An 18,439-nucleotide genomic window follows, 5' to 3' on the forward strand; every position below is an offset into this window, starting at 1 on the left:
CTCCAGTCTATATCTGGGAAGTTAAAGTCTCCCATGATCATGCAATTACCATTAGTATTTACTTCTTTAAAAACATTAAAGAGGTCTCTATCCATCCACATCGGATCCCGGCGGTCTATAGCACACCCCAAGCACTATCCCAGCGGAGGCTCTAGTAGCTTTCTTCCCCAATGTGATTTTTGCCCAGACAGACTCTGTCTTATCCATTCCGTCCTTCTTATTTCTTTACAGTCTACCTCATCATTGATATACAATGCTACTCCACCACCTTTGCTTATAAGGAGGGCTTTGGAATGTATGGCCACTGGGAAGCATTCATGGACAGGGGACTGTTCTCTCGAGATGGACTTCATAGAATCATAGAATATCAGGGTTGGAAGGGACCTCAGGAGATCATCTAGTCCAACCCCCTGCTCAAAATAGGACCAATCCCCAATTAAATCATCCCAGCCAGGGCTTTGTCAAGCCTGACCTTAAAAACCTCAAAGGAAGGAGATTCCACCACCTCCCTAGGTAACGCATTCCAGTGTTTCACCATCCTCCTAGTGAAAAAGTTTTTCCTAATATCCAACTAAACCTCCCCCACTGCAACTTGAGACCATTACTCCTTGTTCTGTCATTTGGTACCACTGAGAACAGTCTAGATCCATCCTCTTTGGAACCCCCTTTCAGGTAGTTGAAAGCAGCTATCAAATCCCCCCTCATTCTTCTCTTCTGCAGACTGAACAATCCCAGTTCCCTCAGCCTCTCCTCATAAGTCATGTGAGTAGGGAGGGAAATAGACTTCTAGGATGGAGTCTGGCACAACTGATTAAGAGAGCTTTAAACTAGGAATTTGGGGGACATGTACAGGTAATGTCCACACCGGATTTTAACATTGAGAGGGAAGAAAACAAAGTAAGAAAGGATACAGCCATGGGTAGGAGAATGGACATGAGGAAGGGTAGTGTACATACCAGTCCAATAGGTGATACTAGTGGTAGAATGTCTGTGCCTAATCGGGTAAAGAACGTGAGAGAAGCCAAACAGCGAAAATTAAAATGTTTGTACACTAATGCGAGGAGCCTAGGTAACAAAATGGAGGAACTAGAGCAATGGTGGAGGAAGTGAAACCGGATATTATAGGGATAACAGAAACACGGTGGAATAGTAGTCATGACTGGACTACAGGTATTGAAGGGTATGTGCTGTTTAGGAAAGACAGAGATAAAGGTAAAGGTTTTATTTTATTTTGCTTGGTAATTTACTTTGTTCTGTCTGTTATTACTTGGAACCACTTAAATCCTACTTTTTATACTTAAAAAAATCACTGGTTTCAGAGTAACAGCCGTGTTAGTCTGTATTCGCAAAAAGAAAAGGAGACTAACCAATTTATTTGAGCATGAGCTTTCGTGAGCTACAGCTCACTTCATCCGATGAAGCTGTAGCTCACGAAAGCTCATGCTCAAATAAATTGGTTAGTCTCTAAGGTGCCACAAGTCCTCCTGTTCTTTTTTTAAAAAAATCACTGTTGTTTATTGACCCAGAGTAAGTGATTAATACCTGGGGGAGCAAACAATGGTGCATACCTTTCTATCAGTGTTATAGAGGGCCGGCAATTTATGAGTTTACCCAGTATAAGCTTCATGCAGAGTAAAACGGATTTATTTGGGGTTTGGATCCCAATGGGAGCTGGGCGTCTGGGTGTTGGAGACAGGAGCACTTGCTGAGCTGTTTTCAGTTAAGTCTGCAGCTTTGGGGGTGTGGACCAGACCCTGGGTCTGTGTTGCAGCAGGCTGGCGTGTCTGGCTCAACAAGGCAGGGTTCTGGAGTCCCAAGCTGGCAGGGAAAATTGGCTCAGAGGTAAATTCAGCACGTCAGGTGACAGTCCCAAGGGGGTCTCTGTGGCCGAACGTGTCACAGTAAGTGTCAGGACCTGCTGCAGAGCCAGTCTCCAGACAATCTAACGAGCACAGCTGGCCTGTTGGAGGCTGCCTAATGGGCTACCTTGCCTGATTGATTGGAAGAGTCAGTGGCCAGCCACACTAGCTCCTGCACCTGCTTGTCCCCAGCCTTGCTCCCGCTCTGCCTCAGTCCAGATGACCCCTAACTCCAGTTCTGACCCTGATTCCAGGCTACTGACGCCAGCCCTAACTAGGAGGCCTGACTGCTGATCCCATCAAAAGGCACAGCCCCCGCCCCCCCCCCCCGGTCTTGTGACAGCATGGCAGCACGCTTGAGAATCCTGCTGGGGTTTAGGCACGAGCGACTGGCGCCTCGGTAGAGGTGGGGCGGGGCTGGGAGTTAGGCAGGACCAGCCGAAATGTAGGTGCCGGGGGAGGTTAGGCACCTATGGGATGAGCAGGGGTCTCGTGCACGTCAGTGTTGCGTGGGCACCTGAGTCCCTAGGTGGATCGAGCTGCAGGCGTGACCATGCGGGAAGGAGACACCAGAGAAGCAGGGCCACAATTGTCGCTGTTTTATTCTGCGATCTCCCCGCCAGCGCTCCCGTCCTGGCAGGCACGGTCAGCCAGTTCTCATGGTCTCCCGCAGCCAGTTGATGTAGTTGCACACCTTGACGAACACGCCAGTCCGGTTGGGTTGGGAGCATTCTTCGAAGCCCCAGGAGGCGACACCCTGAAGTTCCCTCTGGCAGACGAGTGGTGAGCCGGTATCTCCCTGCAGGGCAAGCACCGCAAAGTGTGTTCATAGGACAAGCATCACATGTAGAGAGCCCAACCCGGGTCCCTCATGGGACAGAGCTAGGCTTCACTCCCCAGCACTGCCTTTCAGAGTGAATGGGCCATGCCTATCATAGGATCATAGAAGATCAGGGTTGGAAGAGACTTCAGAAGGTCATCTAGTCCAATCCCCTGCTCAAAGCAGGACCAACCCTAACTAAATCATCCCAGCCAGGGCTTTGTCAAGCCAGGCCTTAAAAACCTCTAAGGATGAAGATTCCTGCACCTCCCTAGGTAACCCATTCCAGTGCTTCACCACCCTTCTGTTGAAATAGTGTTTCCTAATATCCAATGTAGACCTCCCACACTGCAACTTGAGACCATTGCTTCTTGTTCTGATTTACCTGGGGATTGGTCCTGCTTTGAGCAGAGGGTTGGACTAAATGATCTCTTGAGGTCCCTTCCAACCCTGATATTCTATGATTCTATGATCTGCCACCACTGAGAACAGCCGAGCTCCATTCAGGTAGTTGAAGGCTGCTATCCACTCCCCCCTCACTCTTCTCCTCTGCAGACTAAATAAACCCAGTTCCCTCAGCCTCTCCTCATAAGTCATGTGCTCCAGCTCCCTGATCATTTTCGTTGCCCTCCGCTGGACTTTCTCCAATTTGTCCACATCCTTTCTATAGTGGGGGGCCCAATACTCCAGATGTAGCCTCACCAGTGCTGAATAGCGGGGAATAATCACGTCCCTCGATCTGCTGGCAACGCTCCTACTAATGCAGCCCAATATGCCATTAGCCTTCTTGGAAACAAGGGCACACTGCTGACTCATATCCAGCTTCTCATCCAGGTCCTTTTCTGCAGAGCTGCTGCTTAGCCAGTCAGTCCCCAGCCTATAGCAGTGCATGGGATTCTTCCTTCCTAAGTGCAGAACTCTGCACTTGTCCTTGTTGAACCTCATCAGATTTCTTTTGGCCCAATCCTCCAATTTGTCTAGGTCAATCTGGACCCTATCCCTACCCTCCAGCATATCTATCTCTCCCCACAGCTTACTGTCATCTGTGAACTTGCTGAGGGTGCAATCCATCCCATCATCCAGATCATTAATAAAGATGTTGAACAAAACCGGCCCCAGGACCAACCCCTGGGGTACTCCGCTTGATACCGGCTGCGAACTAGACATCGAGCCATTGATCACTACCTGTTGAGCCTGACAATCTAGCCAGCTTTCTTTCCACCTTACATCAGAGGAGTAGCTGTATTAGTCTGTATCCACAAAAACAACGAGGAGTCCGGACTCCTCGTTGTTTTTATCCACCCTATAGTCCATTCATCCAATCCATACATTTTTAACTTGCTGGAAAGAACACTGTGGGAGACGGTATCCAAAGCTTTGCTAAAGTTAAGATATGGGCTTGTGTAACCTACCGCATCCATCACCCTGCGCCAGTCACAGAATCTATTACACCTGAGCTGGGCTCTTCAGTTCAGGAGGGCCCAGCGTTGGCCCCAGGCCCACTATATAGCCAGTCCCTGCCCTCAAGAAGTTACAATCTAAATGGACTAAGGGTAGGAAGGGAAACAAAGGCAGGAAGGGACTTGCCCAAAGTCATACAGGAAATCAGCAGCAGAACCAGGAAAAGAACCCAGGAGTTCCGACTCCGAGCCCCCCTGCTCTCATCCACTAGACCCCACTCCCAGAGTTGGGGCTAGAACCCAGTAGCCCTGACTCCCATTCGAGGGTGCTAGCCCCTGGGCTCTTCTCCAGAAGGGCTGGGGAAGGAAGACTTTTTGGAAGCAAATGAAGACAGCCAGGCATTGGAACAATCCCAGCGCCATTAACGAGCTCCACCGCCAACAACCCAACATGGCCGCACAAGAGCTGCCCAGCAAATGGCCATGTCCAACTTGGAGGGGCCACAATCTCAGGCTACTTCCTCCATGTCCCTGTTTGCCCCGGAGAGCGGAAACCCGCCATTTCGCAGGGAGGAGGGTTCAGCTGGAAAAGTCGTGTCCGTCCCGCAGGGCTGGATCTGTATTGATCGGATGCCAAGAGAGTAACCCCAGCCTTTGGGCTAAAACTAGGGTGACCAGATGCCCCAATCTGAGGGGCTTTGTTTATACACGCAATGGTGACCCCTCCCACCCCTGAAAAAGTGTCCCAGTTTTTCACACTTGCTATCTGGTCAGCCCAGCTAAAACACTTCAGGCCGAACGCCCCTTGCCGTCGCTGCTGGGAACCGCAGGATCACCGAGCGTGTCCACCGAGCCAGGGTGAGGTGATGGGACAGTCGATGGTTTGAAGCATTTTGAAGAGAGAGAGTTAATTTGGCATTTCTCACCCCTGATCTGTTCCCACCAGCCCCTTCTAGTTGTTTTTGGGTGAAGCGGAAGCAGAAGGGATGGGGAGGGATAGCTCAGTGGTTTGAGCATTGGCCTGCTAAACCCAGGGTTGTGAGTTCAATCCTTGAGGGGGCCATTTAGGGATCTGGGGCAAAAATTGGGGATTGGTCCTGCTTTGAGCAGGGGGTTGGACTAGATGACTTCCTGAGGTCCCTTCCAACCCTGATATTCTATGATTCTATGAGAGAGGATGGCTGAGATCATTGGCTCTGAGCTCTGGGACAGCCCAGGCTGTGGCAATCTCAACCACTTCTGCAGGCTTGTCCCACGCCCTCTGTCCTACCCCAGCTGGGGGCTCCACGCCCCATACACCCCCCAGCCCGCCCTGTCCCACCCCTCCATCTAGCCCCGGTGTGGGGGCATGCTCCATTCACCTACCCACATGTCCCTCACCTGGCAGGAGTCGGTGCCCCCGTGGATCACGCCGGCACAGATCATGTTGGGGGTGATGCGGTTGGGGTGGGTGACCTGGCATTCGGTGTCAGGCAGAACTGTGATATTCCCACAGAGCAGGACGTCGGAGTGCAGCAGCTGATGGGTGCAGTGAGACTGGTCTGGAGACTTGTGACCTGCGGGAGAGAGAGTTGGTGAGAGTCTCCTAATTTCCAGTAAATGCTCAGCCCAGGCTGGGATCCGGGAGAGCTACGTGTGGCTCTTCTCTATCATCTATCTATCAATCGAGCCCCATACACCCCCTCTATCTATCTATCTATCTATCTTGGGTCCCTTTCTCATGTAGCATCTATCTCTGGGTGTCAGCCTGGTGCCTCTCACTGCCTTCGTGTCAGCTCCTAAGGGAAGAACACAGCTTCAGCTGATGGATTCCCCTTCATCCCCATCCTAGATTCCTGACTCATGCTCTGGCTCCTCTGCTGAGCTCATAGATTCATAGAGTTTAGGCCAGAGGGGATCGTTCGATCGTCTAGTCTGATTTCCTGTATGGCAGAGGCCAGAGACTCTCACTCAATTACCCTGCACTGCGCCCAAAGACTTTAATTAGACCGACGCATTTCAGTCCTCAGGAGATCAAACTGCTGTGTGCCACAGGCCGAGAACAGGCGAGATCGAGGGGCTACCAAAGCAGAAGACCACGGTAACTCAGGGAATTCATCACTCAGATTATCGCAGAAGGCGACCTACGCACCACATTGCAGAGGATGGCAAAAAGTCCGCCCATGGTCTCTGCAAAATCAAACCAGGGGAACATCCCTCCCCAACTCCGAATCTGGAGATCAGCTGCACCCTGAGCAGATTGCTCTTTGGGGGATTCTCATTCAAAAAATGGCAATTTGTTGAAACAGAATCTTTCCCGGCAACAAGGTTGCGGCTGTGATGAATTTCCTAGTTTGCTAATTCTGGAGATAAAAACCCATTTAAAACTTTTGACCTTTTCCCAGAAGGACTCGCCAGGTTTTTTTCACTTCAAAAACCATTTTTCAAAATTGAAATGAAAAAAAAACCAAAAACAAGTAAGCTCAAATTTGATTTCTTCCCCCCCGGATTTTCCATTTCGGAAAGTTCGAAATTGAACCCGAATCAGATTTTCCTTCCTGAGGCTGGAACCTCAGGGGAGCAGAGCGGAGCGGGCTGGGGCCGGGTCGCTCCACTTCCCGTCGCCCCATGAGTGCGGAGTCGGGCCTGCCCTGCACTGACCAGGCAGCAGGAAGTGGAGCAACCAGCCCCAACCCCATCCCCTGTCCCCCAAGCCTGCTCCTGCCCCCCTGCAGAGGCCTGGGGCCAGCCCCCTCCCCCCATGGGGGGGAGCTGTGTAGGGCACCAAAATGGCTAGGGACGGCCCTGTCCTGAGATTTAATCTAGATCTTCTCCGGTGTAGTTTGACCCCGTGGCCTCTTGTCCTGCCCTCTGTGGCGAGAGAGAACAACTTTTCTCCCTCTCTTTTTTGGAAGCTTTTCAAGTATTTGAAGACCCTGATTGTGTCCCCCCTCCAAATCTCCTCTTTTCCAAACTAAACATACCCAGTTCCTTCAGCCTTTGCTCGTTGGGCTTCGGTTCCATCCCTTTGATCATCTTTGTCGCTCGCCTCTGGATCCGTTCCAGTTCCTCTACATCCTTTCTATACACAGTCCTGGGTTTACAATGGCGCCGTGGCACTGGGCCCACGCTCAGAAGGGGCCGCAGCGCCCAGACCATGGGTCTGCCCCCTACTCTGTCCTGAGGCCCCACACACCCCTTGCTCCTCTCCGCCCCCCCCTCGTGCGAGCAGTGCGTGGGGCTTTGGGGGGAAAGGGCCGAGTGAGAGAGGGAGCTCTGTGCAGAGCATGGGAGGGGCCCCGGTCCAAGCGCCGGGGCCCGCAAAAGGTGAATCTGGCCCTCACTATGCCGCAGTGACCAAAACCGGACACAGTCCTCCAGCTGAGGCCTGACCAGCGCCGAGCAGAGTGGCGTTAACGCAACCTAACACTGCATTCGCTTGTTTCGCCCCAGCGTGGCACGGCTGACTCGTGTCGAGGTGGCGATCCACCCCCAGCTCCCAGATCCCCGTCCCGGGGAAATTTGGTTCATCACCCTCCCTGGTAGAAACCTGGGCCTTGGCTTTGGTGTTTTGGTTTTGGCTTTGCTCCTCTACCTTTCTGGAAGGCGCTGGAGCCCCACCCGGAAAGCACACAGGTCGAATCGGGGCGGGGGCAGTTCCTGGGCAGCGGGAGTGGCTTAACTTCGCCGTTCGTGTTGGCCGGCACCAGGAGTTTCACCAGCATGATGTTGTTCTGGCTGGTGCTGCTGTTGTACAGGGGGTGCGGGATGAGCCGGGAGCTCATGGTCAGCTGCTCTGACCAGTCTAGATGCCACAGATTGTGCTCCCCCAGGCGGACGTTCAGGGTGCTGCAGAAGAAAGGGGACGTGGTCACGGGGGACGTGGCTGCGTGAAATGCCGGCCACACTGAAGCCCAGGGCAAAACTCCACTTGACTGCGAGGGGGCCAGGATGGCCTCCTGCGCAGCCCAGTCCGGAGACCCTCCCACAGGGATTTCTGCCTCCTGCCCAGATCTGGGAGTCGAGCTAGAGCACCCTCAATGCATCCCCAAGGGAGGTTCTCCAGCCTGAGCTATGCAGGAGGGGCAGGATGGATGGGCAGAATGGTCCCTTCTGGCCTTGGAATCTATGAGACAATGAAAGGGGTGGAGTTAAGGGCATTCACACAAGGGGTGGAGTTAAGGATGTACATACACCGCCACCCGCACATACAAGGGCAGAGTTAAGGGCACTCACACAAAAGGGGTAGAATTAAGGGCACTCACCTAAGGTGCCGGAGTTAAGGACACACACAAGGAGGCAGACTTAAGGACACACACTTATCCAAGGTGGGGTGGAGTTAAGGGTGAATCCTTAAGTGATCCTTAAGTGTGGGACTTAAGGATACACACATCCAAAGGGGCAGAATTAAGGACACATCCACCCAAGGGGCGGCGTTAAAGTCATTCACACCCAAGGGGTGGTGTTAAGGACACACACACCCAAAGGGGCAGAGTTAAGGGCAGACTGGAGAACCCCCTTCCTTTGGAAGAACAGTCCCTGCAGCGCAGAGGGCTCCCCCCTGCTGACCAGCCCCTTGACCCCCCAGCCTGGGAACAGACTTACCGGCCGGTGTTGCACCGAGCAGCCGTCACCACCCACTGGTTGTGTATCAGGGTGCCGGTGCACCGGAAGCGGACCCCATCAAAAAGCGCTGCAACCCACGGCTGGGAGTGCTCCCGGCACTGGAAACCCCGCAGGATCCGGGGGATGTCCTGAGCCATGGCTATGGGGGAGACAGGCAGGAGTTACAGCTGGATGACCAATGGGCGTCTCACGTGCCCACACACGCGGAAGCCCACCTCCCCAGCACCCGCAGACCCCCCGCAGAGAGACCCATGTACAGACACACACACTCACCCCCAGTCACCAACAGCAGCACAAGGCCCAGCAGCTCCATGACGCTCAGTTGTGGTGAGGGGCAGGGCAGAAGGCTGCTGGCTCTGGGGAGGAGACAGAAAGGGGCTTGTGAACGGAGAATTGACCCCCCCCAAACCCCACCCCCATCACACAGCCTCCACCACTGAGACCTGCTGATGGTTCTGATATTGGCATACAAAAAGGATAGCATCTGTGGGCCAGATCCTCACATAACTCCAATGGAGCGACGGCCGATTGATCCCAGCTGGGATCTGGCCCCATTCACTCCAATGGAGCGACGGCCGATTGATCCCAGCTGGGATCTGGCCCCATTCACTCCAATGGAGCGACGGCCGATTGATCCCAGCTGGGATCTGGCCCCATTCACTCCAATGGAGCGACGGCCGATTGATCCCAGCTGGGATCTGGCCCCATTCACTCCAATGGAGCGACGGCCGATTGATCCCAGCTGGGATCTGGCCCCATTCACGCCAATGGAGCGACGGCCGATTGATCCCAGCTGGGATCTGGCCCCATTCACTCCAATGGAGCGATGGCCGATTGATCCCAGCTGGGATCTGGCCCCATTCACTCCAATGGAGCGATGGCCGATTGATCCCAGCTGGGATCTGGCCCCATCGACTCCAATGGAAATTAATTACACCTGTAACCTGCCCATCAACAGATCATTTCTGGTTCCCCTTGGTGGCCGGACACAGCCGAGACTTATGAGTCTGCAGCTGGCTCCTCAGCTCAACGGGCAGACGCTCGGGGCTTTAGCCGCAGCATTGCTGGGTGCAATCAATGAACGAGCCACCCACCCGCAGACAGGTCCCCACGCACTCTAGTCCATGTCCCACCCTCCACGTTTAGGTCATGGTACCTAGCAGAAAGAGCACTGGAGTGGGACTCAGGCAATCAGGGTTTTAGTCCCAGTCCTGCTTCCCGCCCCTGTGCCTCAATTTCCTCATCTGTGCAATAGGGAAAATGACCCCGCCCTCCTAAATGTCCTGATGGAAAGCTCTGATAAGAGCTAGGTGTTATTCTCTAACTCCAGTACAAACAGAAATGCCCCTACATATTTACATACTCTCACATGCCCATACGTGAACACACACAAGTAATCCATGTAAACACACTCTTCAATACGCATTCGCCCACGCCCACTCCCCCCACAATCACACACATATTTCCACACACATTTAAACGCACAGTCAGACTGGCCCCATGTGAATACCCGCATGCACACACCCAGACACACGCGTGCCCAACACACGCATAGGCACACTCCCACATGCAAGTGCACACACTCACACACACACATTCTAACACACATTTAAACACAGTCCCGCGTGCACGCATACGCCCCCACCCACTCACACAAACACACACACACCTTGCAACACACACACAGGCCTCAGACATACAAGAGCACACATATCGAGACATTTAAACACACCCAGAGGCCCACACGTGCATCACACACAAATGCCTTCCCCAGGCACGCACATTCACGCCTATTCAAACGCATGCAGAGACACACACCCGGGCACACACATTTGTCCCCACCCAAAGGCCGCACACGCACACGCTCCTACACGGAGAGACACGCACACGCAGGCCTACACACACAAGCCCATTACCGTGTGTGCCGGCACACACATGCAAACATACACCACGCATACGTGCCCCCCCCCCCGTTTCAACACACACAGTGGCACGTGTCTCATACACATATGTACACACACACGCGAACATATCAGCCCATGCTGCAGCACCCCCAGGGCAACACACGCATACAGGCGGGCACGCATTTAAGTGCACAGAGGCACAGACATGACGCCTGCGTGTGTTCACGCACACAATCCACGTAGATGTGTGCACACCCACAAATGAGTCCACACGCGCAGAGGCGCATGGAAGCACACACATGAGTAGCACGTACGGGCTCACAGACATGTTCAAATACCCAGGGGCACACCCACATGGCACGTACATGTGTGCACACATGACCACAGCAAAACGTGCGTACTCACACTCACACACACACAGAGAGTTAAACAGGTGCACATACACATCACATCAAACACACGCACGCACGCACATTCCCTTTACCCCCAACAGACCCCAGCCCCCTTTCCCAAATGTACAAGCTAGGTCTGGTGCAAAGCAGCCAGGCTTTCCAGAGTAGCACCTGGCCGTGACGCAACCAGTCACGGCCTCCTGGATGAGTCTGGATTCAACCCGGCAGCTCCGCGCAGTCCCGGAGGACCGAGCTTGTACTGCCCTCCTCCTGCAGAACTGGCCTGGCTATCTCCCTGTCTCGCCCGTGCCGACGTGGGCTCGACGAATCGGATCCTGTCCCATCACCTCCACAAGCAGCACTTGCCCCACGCCCTGCTTGGCACCCGGGCAGCTTGGATCCGGCCCGGCTCAGCTCCCCAGTCTCGTCCGCTGCACTTCCCTGGGCTGCCTGCTTTTAACCTCCTGCCAGCCGGTGGCCCCGGGCAATGGCGAGCGTTCGCTCCCTCGGAGACGCCTCCTTAATTCAGCCCTCTCCTTGCAATAAAGCAAAAGCGTACTATGTGAGTCACTTTTACTGGGGCGGAGGCCCGGAGAAACTCACATGCAAGCAGGCCATTGGGGATATAGGTCACTAATAGAGCACAGCTCACCGGGGTCCGTAGGCTGGGCTGTTTAAGCTTCTCTGTGTGCTGAGGAATTCCTAGATTCCCAGGGCAGAAGGGCCCACTGTGATCATCCAGCCTGACCTGTATCGCACAGGCCGGAGAACCGCCCCAGAATAATTCCTAGAGCCGAGGTGTTAGAAAAACATCCTCTCTTGATTTTAGAATTGTCCCTGATGAAGAATCCATTTCAAGATTTTTTAGACAAAGGAAACGCAGTGGATCTAATTTACCTAGATTTTAGTAAGGCATTTGATACTGTGCCACATGGGGAATTATTAGTTAAATTGGATAAGATGGAGATCAATAGGAAAATTGAAAGGTGGATAAGGAATTGGTTAAAGGGGAGGCTACAACGGGTCCTATTGAAAGGTGAACTGTCAGGCGGGAGGGAGGTTACCAGTGGAGTTCCTCAAGGATCAGTTTTGGGACCAATCTTATTTAATCTTTTTATAACTGACCTTGGCACAAAAAGTGGGAGTGTGCTAATAAAGTTTGCAGATGATACAAAGCTGGGAGGTATTGCCAATTTAGAGAAGGACAGGGATATCCTACAGGAGGATCTGGATGACTTTGTAAACTGGAGTAATAGTAATAGGATGAAATTTAGTAGTGAGAAGAGTAAGGTTATGCATTTAGGGATTAATAACAAGAATTTTAGTTATAAGCTGGGGACGCATCAATTAGAAGTAATGGAGGAGGAAAAGGACCTTGGAGTATTGGTTGATCATAGGATGACTATGAGCTGCCAATGTGATATGGCTGTGAAAAAAGCTAATGCGGTCTTGGGATGCATCAGGCGAGGTATTTCCGGTAGGGATAAGGAGGTGTTAGTACCGTTATACAAGGCACTGGTGAGACCTCATCTGGAATACTGGGTGCAGTTCTGATCTCCCATGTTTAAGAAGGATAAATTCAAACTGGAACAGGTACAGAGAAGGACTACTAGGATGATCCGAGGAATGGAAAACCTGTCTTATGAAAGGAGACTCAAGGACCTTGGCTTGTTTAGCCTAACTAAACGAAGGTTGAGGGGAGATATGATTGCTCTCTCTAAATATATCAGAGGGATAAATACCAGAGAGGGAGAGGAATTATTTAAGCTCAGTACCAATGTGGACACAAGAACAAATGGATATAAACTGGCCACCAGGAAATTTAGACTAGAAATTAGACAAAGGTTTCTAACCATCAGAGGAGTGAAGTTTTGGAATAGCCTTCCAAGGGAAGCAGTGGGGGCAAAAGATCTATCTGGCTTTAAGATTAAACTCGATAAGTTCACGGAGAAGGAGGGATAACATGGTTTTGGTAATTAAATATTCATGGTAAATAGGCCCAGTGGCCTGTGATGGGATATTAGATGGGGTGGGATCCGAGTTACCCAGGAAAGAATTTTCTGTAGTATCTGGCTGATGAATCTTGCCCATATGCTCAGGGTTTAGCTGATCACCATATTTGGGGTCGGGAAGGAATTTTCCTCCAGGGCAGATTGGAAGAGGCCCTGGAGGTTTTTCGCCTTCCTCTGTAGCATGGGGCACGGGTCACTTGCTGGAGGATTCTCTGCACCTTGAAGTCTTTAAACTACGATTTGAGGATTTCAATAGCACAGATATAGGTGTGAGGTTTTTTGCAGGAGTGGTGGGTGAAATTCTGTGGCCTGCGTTGTGCAGGAGGTCAGACTAGATGATCATAATTGTCCCTTCTGACCTAAATATCTATGAACAACCCTCCCCCACAAATCTTTTTCAGAGTCACTGTTTCCCAGCAGAGTCCCCCATCCTGGATGTATGGCTGACGTTCTTTGTTCTCAGGTGGATACATTGACATTAAAACACACTGTTGTTGGCACCCAGATCCAGATTGCTCTGAGTCAGTGCCCTGTCCTCTTCCATATTTACCACATCACTATTTACCACTCCCAATAAGATGCCCTAGCGGAAGGGCCCATCTACACTCCAGTTGCATCCAAAGAGATGCAGCTTCATTTGAAGAAATTAAAAGGATAGAGGGTACAGTGGAGGAGTTTTTAGTTTGTGATGGTGAGCGTTTTGTTAGGCCCTACAATAACACAGGAGTACTTGGAATGTTTGACAGACCGAGGGCAAAATGGGATGAGATTAGGTTATTGAGTAACCACAGGCAAAAGCAAACAGAAATTAAATTCACTCCCAATATACTCTAAGGACAAAGGGTGATGTATAATTTAAAAGTTATTAGGGGTATTATGGTAGCATCTAAGGGTTCCAGCCAAAACAGGAGCTCCATTGTGCCAGGCGCTGCACAGACCCTAACCAAGATCAGGGCCCCATTGTGCCAGGCGCTGCATAGACCCCGACCAGGTACCAGCCTCGACAGGTCTGCAGTGCAGAACGATTCTATTGTTATGGTCACCAGGTGGAGCTATTACGTATGCTCTTACAAGCTCTTTCCCTTAATGCATGGGCAGTGGCCAGCCTTTGAAGAAGTGCCCGTTGTTGTTAATTTTGTGCTGTAGTTTTCTTTGTAGCAGATCTGTTGCAAGCAGCAGGGAAATTGGCACCTTCCTTAATTACTCTAACGAGGGCCACTTGCTCCCTGGTTGTTGGTGCTTGAGCTGAGTGTGCCCACAGTGGCCGTTTATGACCGCCTCTGTTCTAGGACCAGCGTCTACAGCAGGGGTCGGCAACCTTTCAGAAGTTTTTAGGAGGTCTCTTTCTATATGTCTGTAATATATAACTAAACTATTGTTGTATGTAAAGTAAATAAGGTTTTTAAAATGTTCTAGAAGCTTCATTTAAAATTAAATTAAAATGCAGAGCCCCCCGGACCGGTGGCCAGGACCCGGACAGTGTGAGTGTCACTGAAAATCAGCACGCGTGCTATCTTTGGCATGCGGGCCATAGGTTGCCTACCCCTGGTCTACAGTATAAATCAACACATTGTGCAGAGAAAACCGCTAGGCTCCGTAGCGCTGGTGTCTCCTCCGACGGCAAGCAGAGCATCAAGGCCCCGGTTTCTGCTGTGCTAGAGCAGAGTGGCAACAGGGCCTTGCTTTGGAGACCATGTCATGCTGACACGCCCTGTAGGGCTGATATTTCCCAGCCTCCTCTTCTGCTCAAAAGGGGAATTTTTGTGTGAAACCACTGGAGATATTTCCAGCAACAGGACAGGGAGAATCAGCACAGGGAGCAAATATTTAATAATGGGCTCTGCAATCTAGCAAAGGAAGGTCTAACACAATCCAATGGCTGCAAGACAAATTCAGACTGGAAATGAGGTGTCCTTTTTAACGGAGAAGATCATTAACAATTTGGGAACAATTTACCAAGGGTTGTGGGGGGTGGGTTCCCATCTCTGACGATGTTTAAATCAAGAGTGGATGGTTTTCTATAAGACCTTCTCTAAGAATTCTTTTTGGGGAAGTTTTGGGCTATAAAGGAGGTCGGACTAGTTCAGCGGTTCTCAAACTGTGGGTCGGGACCCTTAAGTGGGTCACAATGTTGTTTTAATGGGGTCGCCAGGGCTGGTGTTAGACTTTCTAAGATCCGGGCCCAAAGCCAAAGCCCGAGTCCCACCACCCAGGGCCAGAGCCCAAGGCCTTCAGCCCTGGGCAGTGGGGCTCAGGCTACAGGCCCCCCGCCAGGGGCTGAAGCCCCTTAGGCTTCGGCTTTGCCTCTCTCCCCACTCCCCACCCCCCCGGTGCTTAAGCTTCAGCTTTGGCCCCACTGCCGGGTGCGGCAGGGCTCAGGTTTCAGCTTTGTTCTCCCTGCCCAGGGGGAGAGGGGGCTCGGGTGGGCTCAGGCTTTGGTCCCTCATGGGGTCGTGTAGTAATTTTTGTTGTCAGAAGTGGGTCACGGTGCAAAGACGTTTGAGAACCCCTAGACTAGATGATCACAGTGATCCCCTCTGGCCTTGGAGTCTATGAATCTATGACTCAAGGCATAGAATCATAGAACTGGAAGGGACCTTGAGAGGTCATCTAGTCCAGTCCCCTGCACTCAAGGCAGGACTAAGTATTATCTAGACCAGTGGTTCTCAAACTTTTGTACTGGTGAGCCCTTTCACACAGCAAGTCTCTGAGTGCGACCCCCCCCCTTATAAATTAAAAACACTTTTTAATATATTTAACACCATTATAAATGCTGGAGGCAAAGCGGGGTTTGGAGTGGAGGCTGACAGCTCGCAACCACCCATGTAATAACCTCGCAACCCCCTGAGAGGTCCCGACCCCCAGTTTGAGAACCCCTGAATTGTAGACCACCCCTGACAGGTGTTTGTCCAACTGCTCTTAAAAATCCCCAATGATGGAGATTCCACAACCTCCCTAGGTAATTTATTCCAGTGCTTAACCACCCTGACAGTCAGGAAGTTTTTCCTAATATCCAACCTAAACCGCCCTTGCTGCAGTTTAAACCCATTGCTTCTTGTTCTATCCTCAGAGGTTAAGAAAAATAATTTTTCTCCCTCCTCCTTGTAACAACCTTTTATGTAGTTGAAACCTGTTATCATGTCCCCTCTCAGTCTTCTCCTCTCCAGACTAAACAAACTCAATTTTTTCAATCTTCCCTCATAGGCCATGTTTTCTAGACCTTTAATCATTTGTGGTGCTCTTCTCTGGTGGACTTTCTCCAGTTTGTCCACATCTTTCCTGAAATGTGGCACCCAAAACTGGACACAATACTCCAGTTGAGGCCTAATCAAGGCAGAGTAGACTGGAACAATTACTTCTCGTGTCTTGCTGACAACACTCCTGCTAATACATCCCAGAATGATGTTCGCTTTTTTTGCAATGGTGTTACACTGTTGATTCATATTTAGCTTGTGATCCACTATGATCCCAGATCCCTTTCCTCAGTACTCCCTTCTAGGCAGTCATTTCCCATTTTGAATGTGCGCCATGGATTGTTCCTTCCTAAGTGGAGAACTTTGCATTTGTCCTTATTGAATTTCATCCTGTTTACTTCAAACCATGTCTCCAGTTTGTCCAGAACATTTTGAATTTTAATCCTATCCTCCAAAGCACTTGCAACCCCTCCCAGCTTGGTATCGTCCGCAACCTGATATAATTGATAACTAAAGGATCACACACTTTGTAGTTTGTGTAGGCCTGAGCACACCAGTGGCTTCTTGCATCCTTCCATCCCCCCTATAAGTTCCCTGTGTGCCACTCTCCCATCCCCCTTTATTTCAGGACCTCCTTACAAGTCCCCCAAACCTCCCCCCTGGCAGGAGTTCTCTGTGCTCCCCCCCTCCCATGCCAGGGTCCTCCATTCTTTCCCCATATCAGCAGCTGTGTGCAAACCCATTCTCACTTCCCCCTATGTCCCCTATTCCACATTCCCCCCATGCCAGGTGCTCTGTGTGACCCCCTTCCTGCCATACTAGGTTACCCAACTTTCCCCACCAGGGGTTCTGTGTACCTCATCATTCCCTCACCCTCCATAATCTGGGGCTCCTTCATTCTCCTCCCCCATGGCAGCAGCTGTCTGTGTGCTCCCATTTCCCTCTTCCCTTCCATGCCTACCATTCCCCCTCCTTCCACACCAGGAACCCCCGATCTCCCGCCTTGCCAGGGGATTGGTGTAGCCCTCCATCCCCAATTCCAAAGTACTCCCCCTTTCCTCCCCACCATGACAGATTCTCTGTGTGCTCTCCATGCAAGGGGCTCCACGTGCCACCCCCAATGGGGTAGTCTGCCCCTTAAAGGAAGTGGTGCCTAGTGGTCAGCCCACCCCACTGCCAAGCGTGTCCCTTTAGGGGTTTGAAAGGGCCAGTATATGGACTTAAGGGGGATAGAGAGAGGAAGCAGTCCCAGGTGCTTGGGAGGAAATCCTATCTCTGAGGTTCTAGGGCCAGGAGCCTTGCAGAGAGGATCCGTGCTGATTCCCGACTGGTGAGATGAAAGGGAACTTTCATTTCATTCCTTCTTTCCCCCTCCATGCCAGGACTCAGTCTGCCCTCCATTCCTCCCTTTCCCCCATTCCCACCTTCCCTCCCCAATGCTAGGATTCTCTATGCCACCCATCTTCTCCAATCCCTCCATAGCAGGCGTCCCCAATCTCCCTCCCACGCCAGGGGCTGTGTACACATCCCCACTTCTCCTCCTCACCTTCCGCCGTTATTCTTCTTTCTGTCTGGGAGATAAATAATTTAGCGTGTCAACATGTTAAATTGGTTCCATCAATCATTTGATCTTTAGACAACTGCAGATGTGCTCAGAGCTCCGGCTGTGCTAATCAAATGGCAGGGCTCCATCTGTCTCCCATTTCCCCCCTTTCAGTATGCAGCCCGATGGCTCTGCAATTACCTGCGTTCCTTTAGCGTCGGTTAAACCACACATCATGAGTCCCACTCAAAACCCTGGGGAAAGTTTTGGGATTCCAAACTATTTTTTTCCTGTCTCGAGATGAAACAAAAATCAAGTCAGGTCCTACGAACCATTTCGTTGGGGGTAATTCCAAACCGTTGCCTGGCGGTTTCAAGCCTTGTTTACACCCTTTTTGGACACAAGCTGAAATTTCGAACCGACTTGATCGTTCTGTGAAAAAATGGGGACGTTTTGGGACACCCCCCGCCCCGAAAAGGTTGAACTATCAGAGGGAAACTTTGGCAAACCAGAGGGGCGTGGGATGGGAAAGGGGAATGTTCCAGGAGAGATATTTCTCAGAACCGCCCCTTTCCCATGAAAAGTTTCGGTTTCAACCACTTGGCATTTTGCTGCTGAAAAAAACATGTAGTGGAAAAAAATCCCAACCGGCTGGACTCATGAGTCTGATCACTGGGGTTTTCCCCAATGATTTTAATGGGCTTTTGGGC

At 51.4% G+C, this 18,439-nt stretch overlaps 1 protein-coding gene across 1 annotated transcript; it reads right to left on the reverse strand.

The window, feature by feature from the left end:
• Positions 1-2,505: 2,505 nt before the first annotated feature.
• On the reverse strand, positions 2,506-8,997 carry LOC144279702 (trypsin-like). Its single transcript, XM_077841301.1, has 5 exons — positions 8,958-8,997; positions 8,664-8,823; positions 7,654-7,907; positions 5,460-5,635; positions 2,506-2,658 (listed from the first exon to the last, which is right to left on the reverse strand). The coding sequence occupies exons 1-5, from the start codon at positions 8,995-8,997 to the stop codon at positions 2,506-2,508; spliced, it is 783 nt and encodes a 260-aa protein (XP_077697427.1).
• Positions 8,998-18,439: the final 9,442 nt, after the last annotated feature.

This window comes from Eretmochelys imbricata, chromosome 24 (genome assembly GCF_965152235.1).
Source record: "Eretmochelys imbricata isolate rEreImb1 chromosome 24, rEreImb1.hap1, whole genome shotgun sequence".
NCBI classification, from domain to species: domain Eukaryota; kingdom Metazoa; phylum Chordata; order Testudines; family Cheloniidae; genus Eretmochelys; species Eretmochelys imbricata.

Bases quoted from the DNA above. Each gene is read 5' to 3' on its own strand.
- LOC144279702 (XM_077841301.1), bottom strand. From the start codon at position 8,997: ATGGAGCTGCTGGGCCTTGTGCTGCTGTTGGTGACTGGGG. The intron at 5,636-7,653 runs GTAGAGGAGCAA...TCTCTCCCGCAG, and splicing joins CTCCAGCGCCTTCCAGAAAG to GTCACAAGTCTCCAGACCAG. The intron at 2,659-5,459 runs GTGAGGGACATG...CTTGCCCTGCAG, and splicing joins GGGGCACCGACTCCTGCCAG to GGAGATACCGGCTCACCACT.